Source organism: Apostichopus japonicus, chromosome 20 (genome assembly GCF_037975245.1).
Source record: "Apostichopus japonicus isolate 1M-3 chromosome 20, ASM3797524v1, whole genome shotgun sequence".
Lineage (NCBI taxonomy): Eukaryota > Metazoa > Echinodermata > Holothuroidea > Aspidochirotida > Stichopodidae > Apostichopus > Apostichopus japonicus.
This window is the reverse complement of record NC_092580.1, coordinates 14,721,915-14,746,192: the sequence shown is the minus strand read 5'-3', so window position 1 is coordinate 14,746,192 and position 24,278 is coordinate 14,721,915. Positions and strand designations below refer to the sequence as shown.

Genomic DNA, 24,278 nt, shown 5'->3' with positions numbered 1-24,278 from the left:
TAAGTCACAGCTGAATAACATATTTTGTGAAAGTTAACTCTACCTTTAGAAAGATGTACAAGGGCTAAAACAGTTTGCATATACTGTAAGTTCTATAATACGGTGAATAACTGGTAGAGGTTAGCTCACCCTGCTGGAGCAAGAAGAAAATATTTCATAAACTTTGTATGCAGATCATTATGTGGCTGTACAGTATGTGTCACATCAGTCAGCTGATTGTACAGTTAATCAGTATGCTGAATGTATGGTCATTTTAGTAATAAACTAATGTTTAGCCAGTTGCTTGAAGAAGCTATTTAAAAGTAAAATTAAAGCTAGGCTAAGTTTAATCACTGATTTCAAAATAAGTTTAAACAAAAGGAGGCACACTTTTAAGAATGAAGACTGTACAGAATGAAAAAAAACAATTCTGTACTCTACGCTTTTATTATCAGAGGGACTGTTTTAATCCTATCCTGGGATCTTTCTTTGCGTATTATACTGTAGCTGACTTCTACGCAACCGATAGGCATTCCACAAGAATTGATGGTAACAGACTGGGGAAACGTTGGCCCTTGTACTTCTTTTAACGCCGATGTTTATATGCCGTTGTAAACGCCAGTCATCCTCCATTTGGCTGGTCTTAAGCATATGAGTTGACGTGTGAAGGAGTGACATAGGCATTCATTTGAGAAGGTCATAAAAACAGCGATGGAAGGGAGTCGGGATAATTTGATACCTCATTCACTCTAGGATAAAAACGGTGGCAATCTCCTCTCCATAACTCGTCAACAAGAGAGAGAGAGAGGAAAAACAAAAAAGAGAAAATGGAAGCAGAAACTTACTGGTTAATGAAGGAGTGAAATAGATAAATAGAAAAAGGTAAAACAGAAAAGAAAAAAAAAAGATGGATTTGTTGACGAAGCAAGGATAATGTCAAATGGCTGGCTGATATATTTCACGAGTTTAGATGAAGACTTGGTTTCCTGTTTATCAAATTACTAACAGCTGTTTTGGGTGTAGCTTGGAGGTACCGAGAGATATAACACCAGCTTGAAATTACCCTAGCTGTAAATACTGTAGATAGATGGACGTATAAATGATGAAGGCAGATAAATACCGATTGTCTGAGAGGCAGGGGAGGATAAGAGAGACAGGAGGATGGAATCAAGAAAGCACTTTGCCCTGTGATGTGTATTTGTGTTGTAAAAGTCTATAAGAGTGAGAATATGGGCAAGGGTGTCAGCTAGGGAGAGATTGCTAATTTATACTTAAAATGGATTTCATGATATACAGTATGTCATTCAACCATCTTTTCAGCTTGCTTTGTTTGCCAAGGTTGGATTATTTTCAATCTCTGTAGAAAAAGACAGCTCGAGAGGAGAGGCGTAATACATGTGAATTCCTTCTAGGAAATTTTAAAGTTGCAATAATTGGTTGAGAGTGTAGGTTATGTTCTTAGGTCACTATTTCTAGCCTTATTTGCAGCAATTTCTGGTATAATCATCTCAGCGTTCTTGACATTTATGGCAATAATTCAGGCATCTTTTGGGATTGAATAATTTAGTTGTTTTTGGTATAGTTAATTCTTAGTTTTATCGTAATATGATCATCCTGACTTGATTTCATACGCTGTCCGCATCTTCTTGATGGGACGAAAAAACAAAGTTAGCAGTACTTTATGTGGAGCATTTAATATGCCTTAATTGTTCAAGTGTGATCTGATGGTAAAAATATCAGTGCTGTACTCTAAATTACATCAATAGTTTCTCTCAATCTGACTGGGTCATTATCGGACATGGTGGACTATTACCTCTTCTGTTGCTTACATTATATGTGTCAAAGTTACCTTTAATGTAATGATGCCATACCCCCTACCCTAATATCCCACCTTCCGACCACTCCACCACATACAACGTTTGCTGCGAAGAAATTAGTTGGCGGACGTGATGCTCAAAATATGTAACTAAAGAAATTTTCTTGTTAGCATATAAACTTGGATGAAATATGGCCTTCAATTATATACTTTCAGTTAGGCAGTGGAGACTTCATTTAAGTAACTCATACACATAGATTTATTGTATGTGGTGTTCTTGCTGTATTTTTCATTAATGCTACTGTACAGCTCAGATCTCATTACTTATATTGCCCGTGTTGAGATCGTTACAACGAGCTATCTTCCAAAGGTTGTTTTCCTTGATACCTTTTAACGGATGAGGTTCTGTTGATCCAGTGCATCGATATTTTTTGCCGCTGGGTAGCTGCAAAGAAAAATTAGGTTATCACATTATTGTGCATCCCATAAGCATAGGAGTTAAAGTAACATATAAAGGAGTAATATGTGCATTGTATTCAGTTTCAAAGTGTGAAATTCATAAAAAAGAGTTCACAATATTGTTGTTATTAGCAGCTATATATAAAACTGCGTAGACCTGTATAAATGCGTTTAATACCGTTTATCATTAGTTAGTGTAGGTAATTAAGTTATGACATGTGTGAAATATGTGTCATGACTTTATCTAAGAGTACATGATATGATACTGTACATATTTCTGGTTCGGTCGAGTGGAAACAAGAAAGAGAACCGCCTTGCAGTGGGGAGAGTTCTCAGAGTAGGTTATTGCGCAAACGGCTCAGGGGTATCAGGAAAAGACCAATTTTATCCTCTTAGGTTATTAATTGCCGAGTGCTTTCTTTCTCTGACAGACGGACGACGCTTTTAAGAGTGTGACAAATTGAACAAACTAGGTGTACATGCCTGACGTTTATTATATAGTCAACTTAATGCTTGCTCTGATTTGAGACTTACTGTGTTTACAAGGTCTTTCATGCATTGATCTCTATTGTCCTAAAGTGTAGTAAATTCACTTATACCAAGATAGAAGAGATGTTGCCCTGTGTTGACAAAAACTAACCTTTGCTCCCAAACAAGAGCAATAATATCAATGTTTATTTTGTTTATCAAGTGGGAGCTAACCAAGAGTGAAGCTCAACAGAGGTTTTGGTCCTTCAATGGGTACATAATGTGGCCGTTATATTTACGACGCTTAAGCGACCATAAATGTGAGAGGAACCAGCAAGGGTTTATGGATTACAACTTGCACGTCGGGTGGCTTCCAATTCAACACTTTTAAGAGGAATCTTTTAATTGGGAATCTTTTCAAGTTAGAAAGTCATTTCAGATGGATAAATTGTAGATTGCTCTTGGATGAAAAACCCACCTTACTATGACCCGGCCAGGGATCGAACCTCGCGATTGCTAAGTCTCATTGTTTCATATACCACCACCTTTATTCATTCGGCTGCAGCACCACATTTAGACAAGAATTAAGTGACACAGTTTACAAATAACGATAAAAAGCAATTAAGAAAGATAACTCGCCAAGACTCAGATCCTTCTTAAAATTGGTTTCCCTGTCCATAGCTTATCATAATGTAACTCATTACACTAGTATAATCATTACCACTGTCACTGAGCATACAGAGTATTACCCAAAAGGTAAACATTGTTTGGTAAAACTAAGACACACATTTCTAGATTTTTGTCACCATGCAGTCGTGGAAGAAAACTGGTGTGAAGTGTAAATGCATAATTCCATATGACAGTGAGAATTTTGTCCTATTTCATATTATTATTAAGTACATGACAAAAATTAAATTACCAAATATCACTCTTCCTTTATCATGTGAATGAAATTTGATTAAATGATGTGCGTTGTCACAAAATTTTATAGTATCAGGCAGGATGATTTAGCAATTTGATCGAAATTATGAAAATTGTGCCAGAAAGGTGCTCAATACGATACTCAGCATTCTCTTCAGTGTTTCCATGGCTGCAATCTATTTGTGGCTTTAAGATTCATGTCACAATTGTGTGGAGGGAAGGTACATGCATATACTGATATCCACTTCTGATGTACCAAGTACTCTAAAACATTCAATGTCTCTTAACCTGAATTAAGAAAAGGTAATAGTGCAAAAGGCAGATAAAATATAAAGGGAATAACCCTGCACGTTATACTTTCTGTTTGTACAGAGCTTTATATACAATGAAAATGGGTCATAGCCTTCACACCAGGTCAAGCCTTCCCTTTGTACTGAATAGTGTGAATTAATTCCGCTACTCAAACATTGTAAATTGTGCTAGAAAATGAATCTGGTTCCCAAGGGTACACATGACTTGCATTGGTGATTCTTACACATGAGGCAATTGCCACACGTTGCGTTCTCATTGGAAGGAAATTTAAAGACAGTTTCAATACATAGTTTATTATTTTGTTATGTGATACTTTGATCCCATGATGGTGTGGTGTTGTAGCATTACTAATTCAGTTTCATATCCTCTAGTGGAGTAAATGACACAAATATTATATATTATTGTGCATTTCTCTTTGTACATGTGATTATTACTGTATGCCCAATATGACAAAGTGTAAGATAGGTGAAAAATGTGGAATTGATTAAAATACTTTCAGCCTAATCATATACAGGTATTGAAACCTTTGAGTTGACAATGGTATTTGAAATACACAACTTTCAAATTGAAAATACCACTGATGGAGGGAAAAGAGTCAAAGATTTTGAGCATGATTATACATACAGTAGGCCTATATTGGCCAAAATGGCAGCCTCCTACATTCTCATGATATAGCTGTAATTGTAAAGCCTTAAGTACATCTTCCTCTCTCCTGTCAATGTCATGATGATTCGATGTGTGTGCTGTACAGGTTTAGTATATATATCGATATCTGAGTTGTGTCAAGGTGATTGAAAGGGAAAGGGTTTGAGTCTGAGGTGGCATGATTACATCTAGGCCTGCCCATATCAGACAAAATGGCAGCCACCTACATCCTCATGACAAAGATAGATCTGTAATACTGTATACTAAATCTGTAATAATATGTACTGTAATACTACTGATACTGTAAGTACTGTAATAGTAAATCTCCCTCTGTCCTGATCACTGTTATGATGTTGATGTGTGTAAGTAAGTTTATCTGTTATATACTGAGTTGTGTTTAATAAGGTGAACTTGGCAGTCTGATCCAGAAAAGAAATATGGAAGGCAGAATTATGATGTCCCAAGAAAAAGACACTTTTGTTTGATTGTGGAAATAGAAGGTTTCTGTATACTACTGTTGCATCATAGGAAACTGAACTTTGATATGCCTGTAGGTTGTACAAGCTAAATTTTAAAGTGTTGATATCACTTCTCACGTGGAAGAAGTACATGATCATAGTCACCTGACATACTTGTCCATTAATGTTTCAACATAATTAGCAGTTCAGGCAAATACCATTGACATCTATTAAAATAATCACCACAATTTCTTGATCGATATTCAGATACCAAATTTGCTAGTCTTTTAATTGTTCATTGTTGATGAAAAATATGGTATCCATGACGATCCGTAACGGCCTGAAAATTATTAATTTCTTTTTTCTTTTCCGTTTTTGTCCAAGCACAGCTGTCTATCCCATTAGTCATGGTTTAGTTGACATTGCGATGAAAACTGAAAAAAGATGAAAAAGATCATCAAGTTTACATCGATAGTGTAATCATGACAGTGTTTATTATATTTCGTTTGACCAGGGAGCTGCTAGCAGCTCCCTGGTTTGACAAATCTTTGGGGTTTAATGAATGCACAGTGAAGAATTACAAAGTTAATGGTTTTTGCTGTAGGTTAGCTACACAGCTGTAGATAATAAGATTATCAGATAATGTACTGCATGAGTTTAGAAGCTGGTGATTTTTAAAACATCTGTGGTTTCTTTGGAACTAGGAAAAATCGAGTTCAGTATGTGGTCAGATATTAAGTCGGTCCGGATCAAGTTTGTGAAAATTGGAAAATAATTTACTGTCATTTGTGAAGGAGCAGCGAATCGTGTAGTGAACAAGTCTGTAGTGCCCTTGACAGTTTCTTGAAAAAGGAGGGGAAAAAATATCTACATAAAAGAAAGCTGAACTTAAAAGTGTTCTAATTTATGGTAGCCTCCTGATATTATTATAGACCCCACTTGGCACAAGTACTGTATGACGGCATACATGGTAGGCATTGGATATGTATAATACTGTATGTGTATACCTAGACAGCTAAAATTGATACATGTATCTTCATATATCCACAAATACATTTTCGTGAGAGAAAAAAAACAGCTAAATTCTGTTAAAAGTATACCCAGAGGGTTCAATTTTCAACTTTTGTAAATATTCAAACTTTTGATAGACACGTGTACAGTATCACGTTGTGAACGTTACTACTCATTTCATAAAGGCATGTTTAGCTGTTATACGTTGCCTAGAGAGATGTCATTAAAGCCACATGCCCCCTGTGTTATGTAGAAGGATAAAAGGTTGCAGTTGCTGTTTTTACAGTTAGGAAGAGGCCGGCTTGTGGGATGATGGATAAAACTGGAGACAGATTATCTTCAATTATGTAGAGTATGATGATGTCCCGGTGGAAACATTGACATTAGGACGGTATGCTCGCATTCGTAGGCGACGTCGTCGAAGAGTGTCAACCAATGTCGCGACCGTCGGTATAACCTTTTCACGAATAAATCTGCTGGGGGAGTATCTTATTGAACTAATACTAGTCAATCTTACTACTCTATGAAGTGTTGATGGCCCTCGATTTAGCATACCAGGGTGTATTAATCCTGCCGTCCCAGACCGATCCTCGTAACAAAGGAATGTATCATAGTTCACTGTGGAAGTTAGGCGATACTGTCAAACGACATTGATACATTGAGAAATAATCAGGCTTCATCATGTAACACTTTGAACCGCATCAAATACAGATGACAGAAATATTGGGAAGTTGGGATATAATTTATCTGGTGTCGTTTAACAAAGTGTGGAACAAAGCTGGCAAAATGACTGCAAAATTAGTATGTATGTGATTGTGTAGAGCAGCTTTTTCCACTTTGAACCATAGAATTTTGAAATTTTGTTGGTGCACGTATGGCATCAGTTTCCGTGACCTGAAAAAGTTGCTTCCCAAACTCGCAGATATAGCCACAGAAACTTTGCACATTTAATTGTTATCTGAGAAGGAAGCAAAGTTCTATACACAGAAGATTTCTGTGGGTTTTAGCAGCATTTTGAAGTAAAGAGCCATTGCAAAGCATGCATGATCAGGGATTTCTTGAATTAGTGATTATCAGCTATTTTTGCATAATTGCAGAATAGTCACTTCATTCCTACATATTTGCCATTATGTCAGTTAAAGTGGTAGCTAGCAAATACAGTAGCTCCTGTTTTCCTCCGTGGAATTGGGTAAAAAAAGTGGACATTACGAGTATATTTAGGTTACTTTTGTGTAATGAACATGGTGATATGGGCGGTCACAGTGATTTTAGGGTAAATCGTTTGCACCATGAGGTCAACAGAAAATGAAATTTCTTTCTTTCGATTGCGACAGCTTTTCTCGATTCAACGCACCTGGTCAGAGTGCATTTAGAATAAGAAACATTGAATCTGCTATCGGAAGTTTGTTTTCCGAAATTCTCAGCAAGAGAGTCTCTATTGAGACTTAAAATATCTGGATTTTGTGAAGACATAGTTAATGTATTATTTGGATATTTTGAAGTGTTTAATCCAATTTCGGAGAAAGGATATTATGGCCGCACTGCATTTAGTGTAATTTAACAATTTTACATTGCACTGTTTCTTAACTTATTAAACCATCTTGTTGTTATCCCGTTAGAAGAAATAAAAAAAAAACTAACATTTTTTTGTTTCCACGGGTCGGTAATTGCAACAGCATTCACCCTCAAAAGCGCACCAGGTCATCGCACATCACTTTTGTCAGATCATGAGATATTCATTCTTCAAAATTGAGTTTTTTGAAACTGACCACTGTAAATATATTTATGCCAATTAATTGGCATTTGCAATTGGAATGTTTTCAGTATTACTGTATGTGTTATAAAAATAGTGAAAACCTGAAGACATTTATAGCGGTATCTATTTCTAAATTTCTCTCGTAGATATATTACACCATGTCGAATGCACAAGGCAGCGAAGAGGTCATGAAGTGTTCTCCAGATGAGACATCGTGCGTTCTCGGCGACCTCCAGGCCTTCACAACATACGAGATCGCCGTCGCCTTAGAGAACGGCTTTGCAGAGGGCCCAAGGTCCCAAGCACAGACGGTAACAACGGAAGAAGGAGGTAAAACAACTATTCTTGTCTTGTTATGAGTATTTATGTGATTATTTTGATGAAAAGAATGCAAAGTAGTAGGTTAGCCAGGGGGGGGGAGGGGCGGGGGGAGGGGCGGGGGGAGGTTGGGGAATAGACTCAATCGGAGTGGTGTTTGTCCCCATCTATCCGACATGGCATTCCAGAAAAGTTCAGCCAAACAGAAGACAAACTGAAAGGTAGGATTTGTATAACCCTGCTTGTGTGTTATGTTGTATTTAATTCTACAAGCTTTGTAAAGCATCAGGACAGCATGGTAGTAAATTATTCTGGACTTATTAACTCTAAAATAGCCTGGTTGGTGTATTGTCAATTTTATTGTGTAAATTTGTGTGGTGCACAAAGAAACCTTTGTGGCAATCACTCAGCACTTTCTCAGTAACGGTGTATTATTTAGCCAATTTATCGGGCAACATGGTCTACGTACCCATTCCAAGTTTGTGATGATTATTATGTGATGATCGTTATAACAACCTGGTTTTGAAGCCTCTCTTTGTTTGCATGGTGACTCCATCATCATCTTGGCAACCCTCCAGTGGCATGGGATGTTGTGGCTTGGGGAAGGTGGTTTAGTTGGAGGAAGTATCCCCTCCCCTTTGAGGTACTCTTCAATAAGGATGCTCAGTTGCAAAAAAAGGTCATATTTTTACTACTTTTGTAGTAATTGACAATCAATATATCATTTTGTCAGTTTTTGATTCCTTGGCGTTAGCCGTAGGAATCTATGCGGTCATGACTGCGTGTGTATGTGTGTGTGTGTATGTCTGTGTGTGTGTGACGCCAAGCTTGAAATTAGGTTTTCTCAGCAATCCCAAGGTAGATTGATCTCATTCTTGGTACATAGGTTACCCATCATGAGTAGACGATCCCTATTTATTTTGGTGCTAATATCATGAATATTAATGAGTGGGCGGGGCTTAGAGTGATTTTCAACAAATGTCAATATCTTCGCAACCGTAAGTTCAATTTTCATGGAACTTGGTTTGGTGGTACAAGAGGAAAGTCCTCTATATGAATATGGTGACAGTTTGTCCAATCTCTTTATTATTGATGAGGGGCGGGGCTAAGTGTTGTTTTTCGCAAAAAAGCTTGAAATTAGGTTTTCTCAGCAATCCCAAGGTAGATTGATCTCATTCTTGGTACATAGGTTACCCATCATGAGTAGACAATCCCTATTTATTTTGGTGCTAATATCATGAATATTAATGAGTGGGCGGGGCTTAGAGTGATTTTCAACAAATGTCAATATCTTCGCAACGTAAGTTCAATTTTCATGGAACTTGGTTTGGTGGTACAAGAGGAAAGTCCTCTATATGAATATGGTGACAGTTTGTCCAGTCTCATTATTATTCATGAGGGGCGGGGCTAAGTGTTGTTTTTCGCAAAAAAGCTTGAAATTAGGTTTTCTCAGCAATCCCAAGGTGGATTGATCTCATTCTTGGTACATAGGTTACCCATCATGAGTAGACGATCCCTATATATTTTGGTGCTAATATCATGAATATTAATGAGTGGGCAGGGCTTAGAGTGATTTTCAACAAATCTTCAGTATGACCCGGCCAGGAGTCGAACCCCTAACCTTCCAGCTGCAAGTCGGAATTCTACCCCAATATTATTAATGAGGGGGCATGAATATTAATGAGTGGTAGAGCTTAAAGCAAATTCTTTAAAATATCAATTTGTTCATCAAACTTGAGCTGATAGCAAGGAACAACATTTGTGTTGATGCTACATTAATATTCATAAAAGGTCGGAACCAAGTGTACACAATGAACCTACAGTAATATTTAGATGCCAAGGAATCTCAAAACCTCTTGCTTTTCTTGTTCTTCAAAGAATATCAGCAATTTCTTTCTTCTTTCTTCTGAATATTTTTTCTTCCCCTCTTTTGTGACAACCCTCAAATGGTAATTTAGGACCTCTACGGGTATAACAGGCAGTCTGTTTGATATATAACTTGAACCCATTTTAAGGATAGAATTTGATATATAACTTGAACCCATTTTAAGGATAGAAAAATGTACATATTGGCCTACTTGTCTGTTTTCAAACCAGTGAAGTGTAAAGAAACTCTCCTGGGATATTCCATGAATGTGCCCCCCCTTTCTTGTGATCAACATTTCATTCCAAAAGTTCTTATTTTCCCCGCTGTTGTCCTGGGAGTATTGAGTAGGACCACAACATTTTGTTTGTATAATCTGTAATAACAACTAAAAATCCATTGTGATAAAATCCATATAACTGTATTTTCCTGTTAAATTATTTCTCAGTTTACTTAACTACAAATCATATAGTGAGGTACTGTTAAAAAATAAGCAAAAAAGAGATGATTCATGTTATAACTTTTGTCCTAACTTATTGATTTTCTCTGTCTGTACAAATTCACACACTATTACAATTAAACTACTGTAGTCCAACAGCTACACAGCTGTTACATATGTTGATACGGCTGTGCTGTGTTGCATCTCAGGGGAAGAAAATTTTTTTTTTTGGAAGGGTAAAATTTGGGCATGTTATCATGAACTCACCTTATCTTTTGTTACTGACATTATTACGAGCTCTGAAAAATGGATTGCTGCAGTCGGTGTCTTCACTGCCAAGTGCCGGCAAGTTGTGAAATGGTTAATAGTTTTGGCCTGACAGTTTAGTTTCTGTTATTATGATGCATAATTCATAATTTAATGATGTAACTTGAAAGTCACATTTTGTTTTTGTGTTGGTATATTCCCAAAAGATCCACATAGTATTTTAAAAGCCTAATGACTCAGTACAAACAGGATCTAGATTCTGGTAATTGACAAATGGTTGAAACCAAACTCACTCACTTCAAGTAAAGTAACTTTGATAAGTTTCAGATACACAAAAAATTATCAACCGGAATATTATCTGAAGTTAGAAATATCCTTTTAATGACTCTTTATGATAGGGTTTTCAGCTCTAAACTACAATATACTTCTTACTAACTACTAGCTTACATGTCATCACACTCATGTCCATTTCAGAACAGTTAATAATAACGTGTTGAGAATTGTTTCCCAGCTATAAAGCTATTTTCTTTATCAAAATCTGTTGTAAATGTAGCATAGAACTGATAGTGATTTTGTGTGCATACTATTAATTGCTAAAATTGTCCTTTATGATGAACTAAATATTATCGCTAACGTCCGAGCGTGAGTCATGACCTTGGTCCCAAACAGACATTTATATCTGGGGGAGGGGAGGGGCTTGCCAACAAAAAAAATCCCCATTTTGCATCATTGTACAAAACAAAACCTCTCCTTAGACCCCTCCTTCGAACTACTAAACATATTATTCTCTCCCTCCCCCTCCCAGAACAAAAGGTGGTTGGGCCCCTGGTCCTTTTTATCTTAAAAGTCAAATATCTAATTTTGATCACAGCAATTGAACCAATTCTTTACTGCCACTCTGAAGGCATTTGCACTAAAGTAACTGAGATATCACCACTGTTCTCTATTAAATTTAATTTCTCTTTAAATATCCGGCAATACAGTAGTTTGGAGGGTCACAATTTAGAGAATCTTTCTTTACCAAATGTTTATGAAATGTTAGTGTGCCAAAATGTATGGAGACTTCCTTCATTTTAAATAAAGTGAACAATAAACTAGTGAATTTGATTTTGTATAGTTGTTGAATAAAATATGATTGTGTCAAAATGTTATCCTTTCTGGAAGTTATGTATTTAAGTTTGAAGTTGCCTTATGAAATGTATGAATAGTCCCAGTAGGTGTATTGAGATTATCATATAAAGCATTCTTCTCTTTTACATTTTCAGTGCCATCTGAGGTAAAGATAGAAAAGGTGGTGAGTACTAGCTATCGTCTGGAGGTTACCTGGGACAAACCTGCCCTAGTCAATGGAATCCATATTGGTTACCATCTAGCCATCGCAGCATGTGAGTACTTGCAAAGAGAGAAAAGAATGGAAAATAGGATGGCCTGAATGTCATCAAGTAAATTAAAAATGCCTTTGTTGCCTGCTTAATTGTCATGTGGTACTTATCGATGGTCCTCTTGTTTGAAATGACAATTTTAATATGTTTATAGTGAGATTTGTAACCTCATTGATAATGACCAACATGATAGAACCAAGATATCTATCCTCCCAAATATCAGCCAGACTATGATTGCAAGAGTTCAAAGCCTACTAAAGCAGTTCATCCTGATAAACCTCAAAGATATTCCATGAATTTAAGTGCAAAATCACGCATGTTGTACCATAGTATCAAAGTCGTGTTTACATTAGATCTCGAGCAGGGCCTTGGACCCTAAGCGTGGGGTCCGATCTGTACTGTAAATGCATATCAGAGTCCACAGTTGAACACTGTTTTAGACTATGATAGAGAAAGGATCTTACCCCACTCTCAGTGATCACTTTGTAACCTAAAAACAAATTGGGGTTGACCTAGGATCAGTGGTGAACTTTAATTTCCATTGTTGTTCGTTATGCGCATAATTTGACACAATAATGTTATATATTAAAAGAGTGCTGCACCTCATATGGCCTACAGTTTCATGCCTTTTCCCCCAAAAATAAACAAACCTCAACTTCCAAGTTAGCGATCCTGATGGGGGGGGGGAGGGGGGCAGGGGTGTGATAATGAGCACAGGGTCTAATGTAAACATGCGGAGGTTCAAAATCCATTCTGTCATATTTTAAATGCTGAACAGCAAGCCTTGGGCTGGAACCTAGATGTACATTTGACCCAAGTTAAGTCTATCTGCTCCAAGTACAGGCACATATTTAAATTCATTTGTATGTGCAGTGCAGCTGTGATTGGCATCGGAGGGTTTGCTCTGAAGGTCCTTGTGTTTGGTGGGTGGGTAACTTGCTTGCCATCATGCTTATTAAAACTCCATAACACTATAGGTATATTAGTGAAGACTTATTATTTACTCCAAGGAAGGAGGCATCTTTTCACATCTTACACGAGTGATTGTTTTTTCATTTTCATTGGGGAGGGGGGGGTGTTGTTGATTCCACCAACAATTTTTCGAATTATGAAATGGTTTCATTGATTTTCTTGATTTTGAAGAAATCCTGTGATGAGTAATTCAAAATTAAAGAAAACTTTGCCATACTTTGGATAGATGCAGATTTTCATGTGTTCAAGGTAAAGGTAGTGCACACAAGTGTTACACCCCCCCCCCTCAATCCTCCCCTCCCAATCTGAATTGAATATACTAGTTGTCTTTTGAATAAACTTTCTTATCTGTTGACTCTTTTGAAATTGTTTGCTGAATGGTTTTCTTTCATTTCATTTGCTTTGGATATCTTATTAATTAAGATGATGATGATGACACTATCAGTGTCTGGCACAACGAGACCTTTGAGAATCCAGATATACTGAGTTCTAGAATGGAAGATGTCGAACCAGACACCAAGTATGAAGTGTTTATTACCGCCTATACTAGAGTTGGAGACAGCGCTCCAGCCAAGAGAGACACCACAACAGCAGCTGCAGGGAGTAAGATATATGCTTTGAAGTTTTTATAAAATGCTCATTTTAACCCGGCCTTGTATGTCACCAATTTTAACCACTTGCCGAATGATGATTGTGTGCAATGGTGTTTGCATCGGGTGTCCAGGTGCCCGCCGGACGTTGATATTACCCGATTCTGAAATTACAACCCAGTTGAGGGATTTTGCTTTCATTGCCTTAGTTGATAAAGTGACTTCCATTACGTTAACATTTCTCAAGCTGCTCTAACTGCATAGACAATGAGCCTTACAAGTTAAGTAGATATAGTCAAGGAAGAAAAAAGACAAAAATTATTTGTACCCATCAAGAGTAGATCGATGCTGGTGTATTTTTCCTATACAACTGAAGTACATTAATGTTGGCTAAAAATAGCTACATATTGCAAGCTTTGAATTTTAAGGCATTGAAGACTCGCCCCAAACCGCGTGCCGCGCTCTGAAAAAGTTAACTTTCCGTTGCTTGCAAGAGAATTTTTCTGCTTATCTCTACAAAATGCAGACAGTAATGAAACATGATACCTTATTATCTTTAGCTGTACCTGAGATGTCCATCGCTTTAATTAATGAGCTGTGTAGATGTTTCAATGAAGAAGGAAATGTAATGTAATGGTAATTTCCATCCTTACAAAAGTGTGTACAAGTTGTGCCAGATATGGTATTTGCGTTTGGTTCATACTTTATAAGGTTTTGAAATAAAAGTAATACTCTGTTTCAGTCATGATGTAAAATCAGTTTTGTTAGTAAATGGCTTTCACCATTCAAGGAAGCACAGCATTGCTCAGTTCAAGAATGTTAATAGGGAAATTTTTTTATAGCAGCAGGGCAAATATTTAATTATTGTCCGAGACATCCAGAGTTCTGTTTTGGCAACCAAAATCAACTTTAGTTGTGCACATCAAATTCAGATTACATTGTAACTAATTATCCTCAATTAGATGAAATGATAACTTGGTATCACTTTGGAGTCCCTGAAAATATACAATAGTGGTAGGTTGTATGTAATACCTAAATGGGAGTTTTACTTGCCCAAATCTGTTTTTTTTTTGGGTACATATTAGTCATTCTAAAGTTGGTATTTTGTTCCCTCTTTTCGGAAAACAAAATTTGCTCTTTGGACTCCAAAAAGTAAAAAAATATGTCTTGAAAACTCTGCCTCCTTGAGTAGAATCAGTGTTAGGTTGTCTGTGTTCCGTTACTTTGCAATCTGGATGATGCAGTTTCTGCCTTGCTGTAAAAACATGTCATGTTCTCTTCAAATTGAATTTTAAGTATATCTAGGAACAGTTTATTTTTCTTTATGTATTTTACTGTAAAGTGGATCTAATATTATTAAAGTGGTAAAATCTGCCAGGAGGTTGCCATTCAACAGCCATTCCTTCTTTTTTTTTCAATCTAATAGAGCCTCAAATGCCTGGTCAGCCAACCTTGAACTTAGCCGGTAAGGAATTTCTCAACATTACATGGGGAAAGATTGCTGACGATGTAGCTAAACCAGATGAAGTCAGGGCCTGCTATAAGCCAGAAGGTTTGTTTACTGCTCCATCATGTTTGTAATTATGACATTGCTTTAGAGGGGTGTTTAATGTGGAAGACAGTACAACACTTTACCTTAACATGAAAAATATTGCACACATCTCAAATGTCTTTGTTTCTATAAACTTGAGATATGGTTGATTTAATGTAACCTATTTCTGACTGGCCAGGAAGTGAATCATGGTAGGTGGTCTGTGATGTTATCACCTTAAGTGTTCTTTAAAAAAAAAAGCTTTTTGCTTTTTTTCCCTTTTTTAATCTTCTTGTTGATTTATTCTCCAAATGTGATACATTTGGAATAATTGCTTGGCTGTCAATGTACTCTGTACTTAGAATTTACAAGAACAGATAAAAAATTACCAATCAACGAAATCCCATGTTGGTTTAAAATCATTTGCACAAAAGGTTTCAATCTATGATCAATGCATGAAAAAAAAATTTGATGTTCTTCAGACAATTATTGTCCCCCTCCATGTAGGGAAATTAAAACTGGGCGCTGGTCAGAATGTTGTCTCCGGGACTTCAAGTGGTCTCAAAGATGACTTAATTTCTTTTGTGACATGCTGGAGGATTTTAGGGAATTTAATTTTTTGGCAATAAGTTCTCAAAAGTAATTTGCAGTTGTTAAATGGGTAAAAAGCCATGTACCTTTCATTCATAATTTTTGATAATAATGATAATAAAGTTGGTGACAGAACCGATTTGGTAGCTCTGAGTTTAGGTAAGGGAAATGTTAATGGCTTCATATGGTTCACCTGAGTGACTCGATTGAACAGAGACCCACCATTAACCCTCTGAAATCTTTATCAATAATTGGAACATCATGGCAAAAAGGCTTTTATAGTGTGCAATCCTTATCAGTGACTTAAACCTGGTCGTTGCCAATAAATAGTCGAGTCTTACAAATATGCATATGACATGGTGGAGGGAACCGGAACTTTCTGATGGTCAGTTAGTGAATTACTAACCCTTTGTTGCAACTTTGCTCGGTTGCATCTAGAGCAGTTAGGAAAGTGAGTGAAAATGTTGAGGTAAGGAATTGTAAAGCTTTTGTACTTTCTGGGTATAAGAACCTGTCAAATTTGTTGAAAATTTAATAATATTAATATTAATTATTGTCATGTTGCAATTTAGCTATGCTACAGTCATGAGTAAGTGTATCATACAATATAAAGAACAACAGCCTGGTCAACTTAATGGTCAAAACAAAGGTTGTATCATTTTATTAATAAAACACAGTTTGTAATTTGTAATATGTAATTTATATGAAGAACTATCTCCGATAATTCTCATTCAATTCACAGGGGACGATGACGAATGCCAACTAACACCTTTCGTTGATGTCCTTGACGATGATCATATTTTTGTAAAAGACTTGGATGAAAGCACAAAGTATGTGGTATTTTTGGAATTTAAGAACAAGGAAGGCATTGCAAAGGGTGGCACCGATAAGTTTGAGACAACCGGGGCAGGTAAGTTTATCCTCAGTCATCCTGCTGAGGTTGTAGTTTTATTTTTTAAGTATAAGCAGGTTAAATGTGACAAAATGACTGTAATCTTGCAGAATGGAGATCAGAGCTTGAGAATTCATACCAGACAGTGCCCTTGTCTGACTTTAATAGGCTTCAAGGGGATTTTACTAGTATCAGGAAAGGAAAAGGAGGGGGTGGGGAGCAAAGGAGGGGGTGGGAAGCATATGGGAAACCATGATAGTCAGCTTGAAAGTGCTGTTAATGCAATCAGAGTAAGGTGTTGAACCTTTGATCTTCGTTGTCCCTCTTTCGGCATTTTGTTTCATAAAGAGATACTCTGGTAGCAGAAAAATATTGTAGTTGAACTACCATTTTTAGTATCACGTTCCTAACTGAAGACATGGTTGAATGCTCAATTTTTTGCTATAGGAGATCACAGTGGGTAGTCTGTAATGTCGTAATGGTATTTGTTCTTCAAAAGCTTTACTTTTCCAATATAATATGATCATTGATTTATCCCTCGAACCCCGATACATTCAGAATGTTTGCTTAGCTGTCAAGCTTCTCAGTATTCAGAATTTCAGCAACATGCAACTAGTTTGTAGATATGTTCTTTTCCTCTGTGAATAAGTGAGTTAAATATTATAAAGGAAAAACAAAACATTTTCAGCAGAATCGCCATGATGACATGTTTCTTGACGGTGATCAAAATTGATCATTTTTCTTTTTGTCCCTCCACTGTTTATCTCCTACCTCTCCTCTTCCCCTGTTGGTTTCTTTGTTTCTTCTCTCCATCCCTTATCTACTTATCCCCTTACATCTATCTCTTTGTGTTCACCATGCTCATTAACCTGTCTGTATTCTGTGTGTGTTATTGTCCCTTCTGTTACTGTTACTTGTCATTTAGCCTTTGAAGAAGATCCTGCTAGGATCAAAACGTCAGGCCAACTTACTTTTACACATCTTTCTTTTTCCACAGGTTTGGTTACTGGTGGAGCGGCCCTGGCTCCTTGGTTGATCGCCATCATCTGCATCATCATCCTGTTACTTCTAATCATCTTGATTGTATGTATACTGAAATCTCAAAAGGGAGGCAAATATAATGGTGAGTACTAAACACCATCTAAACGACTGTCAAGGAACTAGCGAATGCATTGCGCCGCCGCCTTGAATAGAATGGTCTTTACATAAATTATACAATTGGGTGTATTTTCTGTGGTTTTAGAAATAATAGAAGGTTTTGATTATGTCCAACTGAAATTTTAAAAAGATATATATATAGCTTGCAAGCTTGAAAGAGAAAATACGACTGAGAGCAGATTGGGTGTTTGTATCAGAACTTATTAAACGTGAAGGACTGTGCCAAAATCACTGGATTTTCCAACTTTCTCCCCATATTTCTAAGAGAGTGCTCCCTCAGGAATATTCTCTCGCTCGAAAAAACCCAAGAAAATGTCAAAATCAGACCTAAAAGTTGAGAATTCTACCCCTCATATATATCTTGTAAACAAGATGGAAGAAACAAATGGCAATTTTCTTTATCCAGGTACTTTTGCAACGATTTGTGACGGTAGTACCATAGTTATATGTGGCCAGTGTTACAATATGTTCAGAACTTACTGACAGGCTTCAGTGCAAACCATCAATACCACTATAAGCTGAAAGCAATGTTACCAAATGCAATTAGTCTAGAAATGTGTTTGCATTCAGAACAGAAGGCTATCTCAAGAATTCTTCTCAGAGTTTCTTGCTGTTCAGTGGACCATAGTAGCCAATCAGATGTTGGAAGTTAACATGCTATGCAAAAATCATGAATATTCGCACCCTTCAAATTTACTTTTATACCGAAAAAGGATGTGCTAATCTGCAATGAATATTCATACCCTTCTAAGTTACTTTTTGCCCAAAAAGGATCTGCTAATCTGCAATTTTCCTTTCCTCGTTCTTCCATCAGTATCTGACAAGGAGAAACAGTTAAAAGACGAGAACGCTCCACTCAAGAACAACGATGGCTTCGCTGAATTTAACCAGGACTCGTAAGTACAAAACAGATGGTCCCTTGTAATTTTAATTAACAACACAGCGAAACATTTCTACATGTATTATGCATTTTTTAAGACAGAACCGTAGGGCTTGGAACTTGTGATGCTGATTGCATTCTGTGTAAAACTCTGCCGTTGATGTAGTAATATGACTATGTACAAATTCATTGACTGTATCTGCTTAAAAAAAAAGTTAGAAAAAAGGAAGTATTCTAAACATTGTCCTCTCTTTTTAACCATTTTGAAAAGCAGTGAGTTCCCAGATGATGTTGATGGGTCTCAAGATAGCCTGAACAGCCATCCGGAAGGGAGCGAGGGCGACAGCTTGAAGGAGTACGCCGACGACGAAGATCCTAGCAAGTTTAACGAAGAAGGTAGCTTCATCGAAGAATACCACGACCCTAAGACACGGTCGACGGATCAAAGGGAGGGCGGGACTTCAACCTTCGTGTAGGACTTTATTGTTGTTATTAGCTATTGGTTGTAATCTTTATCAAAAAAAAAAAAGTGCATTTGGCAAAAACAAGTATATTATACCACAGGAGGGTTTGCCATGTATGTATGTACAGAGCCATAGGATTGAAGTAACTGCAAGAGAGATAGAGACAGCACAAATATGTTGAGAGCAGCGTACGAGATGGCTGTAATTTTGAGGAAGGTGTTGGGAACCACCGTAGCTATCTGGGTGTGCCGCATACCATACTGTGTGTATTCTTCACCGTCTTCACCCACACTATACTGCCATTTCGAAAAGGTTTGTACCTGTCAGCAACAGCCTTGATGTGTTTTATGCCAATGCCATCTGTTGCCACTATAAGTTTCCAGTTTTTAAAATATTCTCATGTCACATCAATATCATTATATGTAATTCTTACTATGATAATGTGTGTATGTGTGTGTGTAAACTTTGTGATGCTCATGTTCCATGTTGCAACGTTGTACAGGAGGTCACTGGTTACCTTACAGCCAAGTAAGGTTTTAGAAGCTGCCATGTTTCTTCATAGTGCCCTGTCACTGTTATTGTTGGGGAAGGTGCAAAGGATCAGTACTAGAGGATACAGTGACATACAAGAGAGATACTCTGGATGTAGAGGGTGCGTCATCCTCCTTCCCTCCACCTCTAATCCCCCCCCCACCCTTCCTCCCTCAGGGAGGTAGAGGATGCCAGTCTTTCTCTGTGTGAACATGTTTAGCCCAAGTTTCACTGTAGTACCAACCAGTACTGTACAAATCCTAGTATTCATTGTTCTATAAATAACTGGAATTCATTCAGATTGCATATAAAACAGTTTTCACTTTCAAGATATGGACCTCGTACAGCAGAGGACGCACATAATCAATCCATAGATATAATCTCCTCCTGTGTCATAGTAATAGCTAGTATGCTGTGGTTAATAGGACACCCTTTAAGTTTGATGCAAACTAGTAACATATGAATGACCCTGGTGTCAAGCGTTACCACAAAAGTTTGATACTTTTAATGTTGTTTTCATGTCTAAAGTTCATGTATAGTTTTATGGTACTTTTTTTAAAATTTTAACTATTATCTTACCTTTTCATCTAATTCTTTTTTTCAAGGCTTGCTTTTAAATAGCTGATGGCTTTAGCATTAGCATTAAACTTTTATTCTTAACTTTACAATACTGAAATGAAATAGACAGAGCCGAAAGAAAAAGTCTGCTTTTTGGAAGTTTAACATGAATACGTCCTTCTTTTAGTTCCAATAGCTTCTATTCATCTCAAAGTTTGATATGCCTATGTAAACTTTTAGCTCTAAGCCTATAAATGCAGAGTGGTGTGTCATTACTATGAGGTGAATAATAGAGGGAGGTATTCATGAATGACATCAACAGCATTCTCGTGCGATAGTACCTTTTCTCATTTTTTTTTTCATTAAATGGTTAGTACTATTATAGGTAAAAAGAAATAAGATTGTTGTTGCACATGCAGTGGTTAAATGCTATGGTCAGAGTTGATTTGCTGAAGCAGTTACAGAGAGGTAGAAAAGGAAGACACAACAGATTGCAGATTTGATTAATAGAGGCCTGGGAATGCTAGCTATTTTCTTCAATCCCAATAAATTACAGGTAATCAGTGCTTGTGACTCTTTCCACAGCTTTCCATCAAAGTGAAATGCTTATAAATACCAACAGAGATATTGTTCCCTGTTGAAAGGAAAATGTTTTGGAAGAAAAGAAAAAATTACCGCAATTGTTTTCCAGTGTGTACACACTTGAAGTCTTTATGACAGTTGAATAAGTAGGTGTATTGCAGTGTGTGTTTTAAAAACTGATCATATTAAAACCGATCATGAGATGAATCCCTAGTTAAGCTATCCTGATGAAGGCTCAGCAACAAGAAATAATGTAGTTGGATTCCCCATCCTTGACATTGTGTACTGTAACAGTATTGTTGCTGTATTATACCCAAGTATTTTATTGAAAGTTATAGAACAGTCCTTTTTCTTTCCCCCTTGCTGAAAGCATATATGCCAAAATCCACCTCACACATAGTACAGCTTTACTTGAGATATTGAGTTATCCTTTCTATCCTTGAAAGCATATATAGTTTGTGTATACATATGATGAATCAAGCTTTAGCGATGTACTAAATATAGCTGGGATTGTATGCTAACTTCCTGTCCTTTGCACTTCCAAAGTATGCTGTGTATGTGCACTTTAGTACACCCAGTACAGCAGTAGTATAATAGCCATTGAGTGGAAATAAGCCTCACTTCCTTTCTTGCCTTCAAAGCATTGCATTACATTAGATAATTCAGGAATTTTCCTCTTTTAAGATCAGTCTTAACATTAATGTATTCATGACCATGTTCATGATTTTAAAGCACATGCCTCACCATGATATGAACCTTTCATAGGTTTCCCTAACAAGAAATCAGTTTTATCATGTTTTATTGAGCTTGTTAAATGTTAACATATTTCCATGGGTTAAATACTGATAATGTATGCCTCTGTGCATTAGACATTTGATAAGACTGGAAAGTCTTGTAGAGTTGCTCTATATCAGTTGTTGAAATCATTGCATGTTTATATCTTTCCTGTTGTTGTGGATAGCTCCTGTTATGTGTTTTCCAATTGAAGTTAAAGTGTTAAGTTTTCCAAACTGAATGAAGGTTGACTTGGTGCTGAGTTGGTAAAACATGTTAATTTTTTTTTGATTACTTGGTTTTTGGACCCATTTTATTGTCTCCATTATTGCCTGTTGCTATGTATTATATCCAATTTGTTGGCAAATTTAGTAATCAATTATTACCATGATGCAATATAATTTCCGTTTTAATGATGTAAACTTTTTATTGGTTTTATATGGTGTATTATCATCTGCGCTTAAAATTGTAATCACAATCAAAAATTTAGTCATATTAATCTTTAAAGAAGAAAAATTGTGTAAAAAATGTATGTCATTGATGAACAGGAAAAATGGAACTTTCAGGTGTGGGTTTGCAGCATGTTCAATAGCTGCAGCAGAAGATGTTACTTTACTTGCTGAAATATAAGAACGGGTCAGATTTTGTTCGGACTCGGCCATGACAATACTAAAACATTGGAAGATTATGAAATTACCGCAAACAACATCCTGTAATTTTGTAAACTTTTGAGAAGGACAGCATGTTTATATGCATTTTATAAGATCAAACCAAATGCCATTTGCTCACTGGAAGAAGAAGAAGAGGAAATAGTTTTCTTTGGGAATGTAATGAACTTATTATAATTGAAGTCCCAATTATTTTTTATTTTTTTATAAGATGTTTGACAAATTTCCTTGCATATTGATGTTGTACAAAGTAGCATAAATTGATGATAATGCAATGTTAGTGTAAGGGGTAGACTTGGAGGCTGGTTTGGGGTTGCTTGATTGAAAATCAGTAGTTGACTGTAGTTGCCATACAACTGCATTTTTTTTTCTCTTTTTTTCTTAAATATTTCTTCCTACCACTTCGTTCTATGTCACTTCTCATGACATTGTGTCTAGGCGACGATCATAGAGTACTGTTAGTGCAAAGTAATTTAGCTATTGCAATTTGTGAATTTTCATGCCAGAGTTTTAACAACTGACCTGTCAGTTTTAGTGTTAAGTGGATATGTTGCCTGTGAATAAATTTAAATATAAGGCCAACTTCAATTATTATTGTGTAATCTTTTACTTGTGTCTTGGGTGAAGGGTGGAAATGAGTGGATTGAAATTCCAGAAAACATGAAAATGGGTTGAAGGAGGGTTTTATTTGTTTGGTTGGGGTGGGAGGAGAGCTAGTAATTCCTCAGGATTAAATATAATTTTTGTAATAAGTTAACTTCTGGTGGGTTAGTTTATATCTTTATGATATGAATGTAGGTCATTAAAACAGTGTAGATTGATCATTTGCATAGATAAATATTTTACTTGGTTGTATAGTCTGCAACAGTCTGACAATATCAGAAGCCTAATTAGTGTTATAGCCTAGTGCATCTTTGCTCTCATCCGTCCAAATCTCAAGGTTCTATGTCTGTTTCGATAGTAAAACTTCTGAGATGAATGATGTGCAAAAATTGAGACAAGTTATACAAATTTTGAGACAAAGTGGACGTTGAATGATGTATTGGATCAAACAACTTTGAGATAAAAACTTGTGAGATAAAATGGCCAAATTTCCAGACACAAGGTCAAAATTTTGGGACACATTAAAGTTTCCAGACAAACCGCCAAAATTTGAAATTCAACAGCAACTTCTAAAGATGATAGGTCAAAATTTTGACATAAACCCTTGCAATTTTGTGAAAAAATGTCAATATTTAAACTATTGACTGACTTTTAATGTTATTTCTGACAAACCATCAACCGTCAAATAAATATGATTGGAGGCGGTCGGTGCTACACCCTCACTACCACCCACCCCCCCAACCCCCCCACTATATAGATTGCCTTGAATTTTGAATGGTATATAATAATATGATAAACCAAACTTTTATAGAGGGTTTTAGAAAAACAAAACCAACGGTATCGAGTACATAATTTTTCTAATGATGGCATTTAGAAGACACCATAGATACGAAAGTGTGGCTTGTTAGCGATGACTGGAAGCAAATGTTACCGAAATAACAGCTTTCTAAACTTATTGTTATAGCTGTCTATTGACCTTGAACAGAGGAGCCTACCGTGAATAGGTACGAGACATTGAACAGTCAAAATATCAAAGTGAGAGTTTGATGTAATGATGGTAGTATCAAATATGCCATGGATACGTCTAGAATCACAGGTCAGTGGCATAGTGGACCCCGAAGGTCTGAGGGCCTCAAGACCACCGTGAACACTTAGGCAAGGCGTACCAACATTTTGTTTTTCGGATTGTGGCGTCAGTATTTAATGAAGGTGGGCATAGGGGGAAGGGGGATACGGTGCCTTAAAGGCATTGAAGACTCGCCCCAACTGAGTGCCACCTTGGAACAAATTTAAATTTCCGTTGCTTGAGAATGAAGTTGTTTCTTGTCACTACAAAATGCAGATAGTAATGAAATGTGATACCTTGTTATCTTTTATCTGGACCTGAGA

At 36.6% G+C, this 24,278-nt stretch overlaps 1 protein-coding gene across 11 annotated transcripts in view; it reads left to right on the top strand.

Moving 5' to 3' along the window:
* LOC139962107 (neural cell adhesion molecule L1-like) overlaps positions 1-22,874 on the top strand; it is a 133,018-nt gene extending 110,144 nt beyond the window's left edge. For 10 of the 11 annotated variants that reach the window (XM_071961993.1, XM_071961994.1, XM_071961999.1 and 7 more), the window contains 8 exons: positions 7,972-8,155; positions 11,979-12,098; positions 13,491-13,670; positions 15,084-15,209; positions 16,522-16,689; positions 17,669-17,794; positions 18,644-18,725; positions 18,981-22,874. In XM_071961993.1, the coding sequence (XP_071818094.1) occupies positions 7,972-8,155; positions 11,979-12,098; positions 13,491-13,670; positions 15,084-15,209; positions 16,522-16,689; positions 17,669-17,794; positions 18,644-18,725; positions 18,981-19,185 (1,191 nt within the window). In that variant the 3' untranslated portion in view covers positions 19,186-22,874. The remainder of the gene's footprint in view (positions 1-7,971; positions 8,156-11,978; positions 12,099-13,490; positions 13,671-15,083; positions 15,210-16,521; positions 16,690-17,668; positions 17,795-18,643; positions 18,726-18,980) is intronic. The other variant, XM_071961998.1, reaches the window with a different exon arrangement.
* Positions 22,875-24,278: the final 1,404 nt, after the last annotated feature.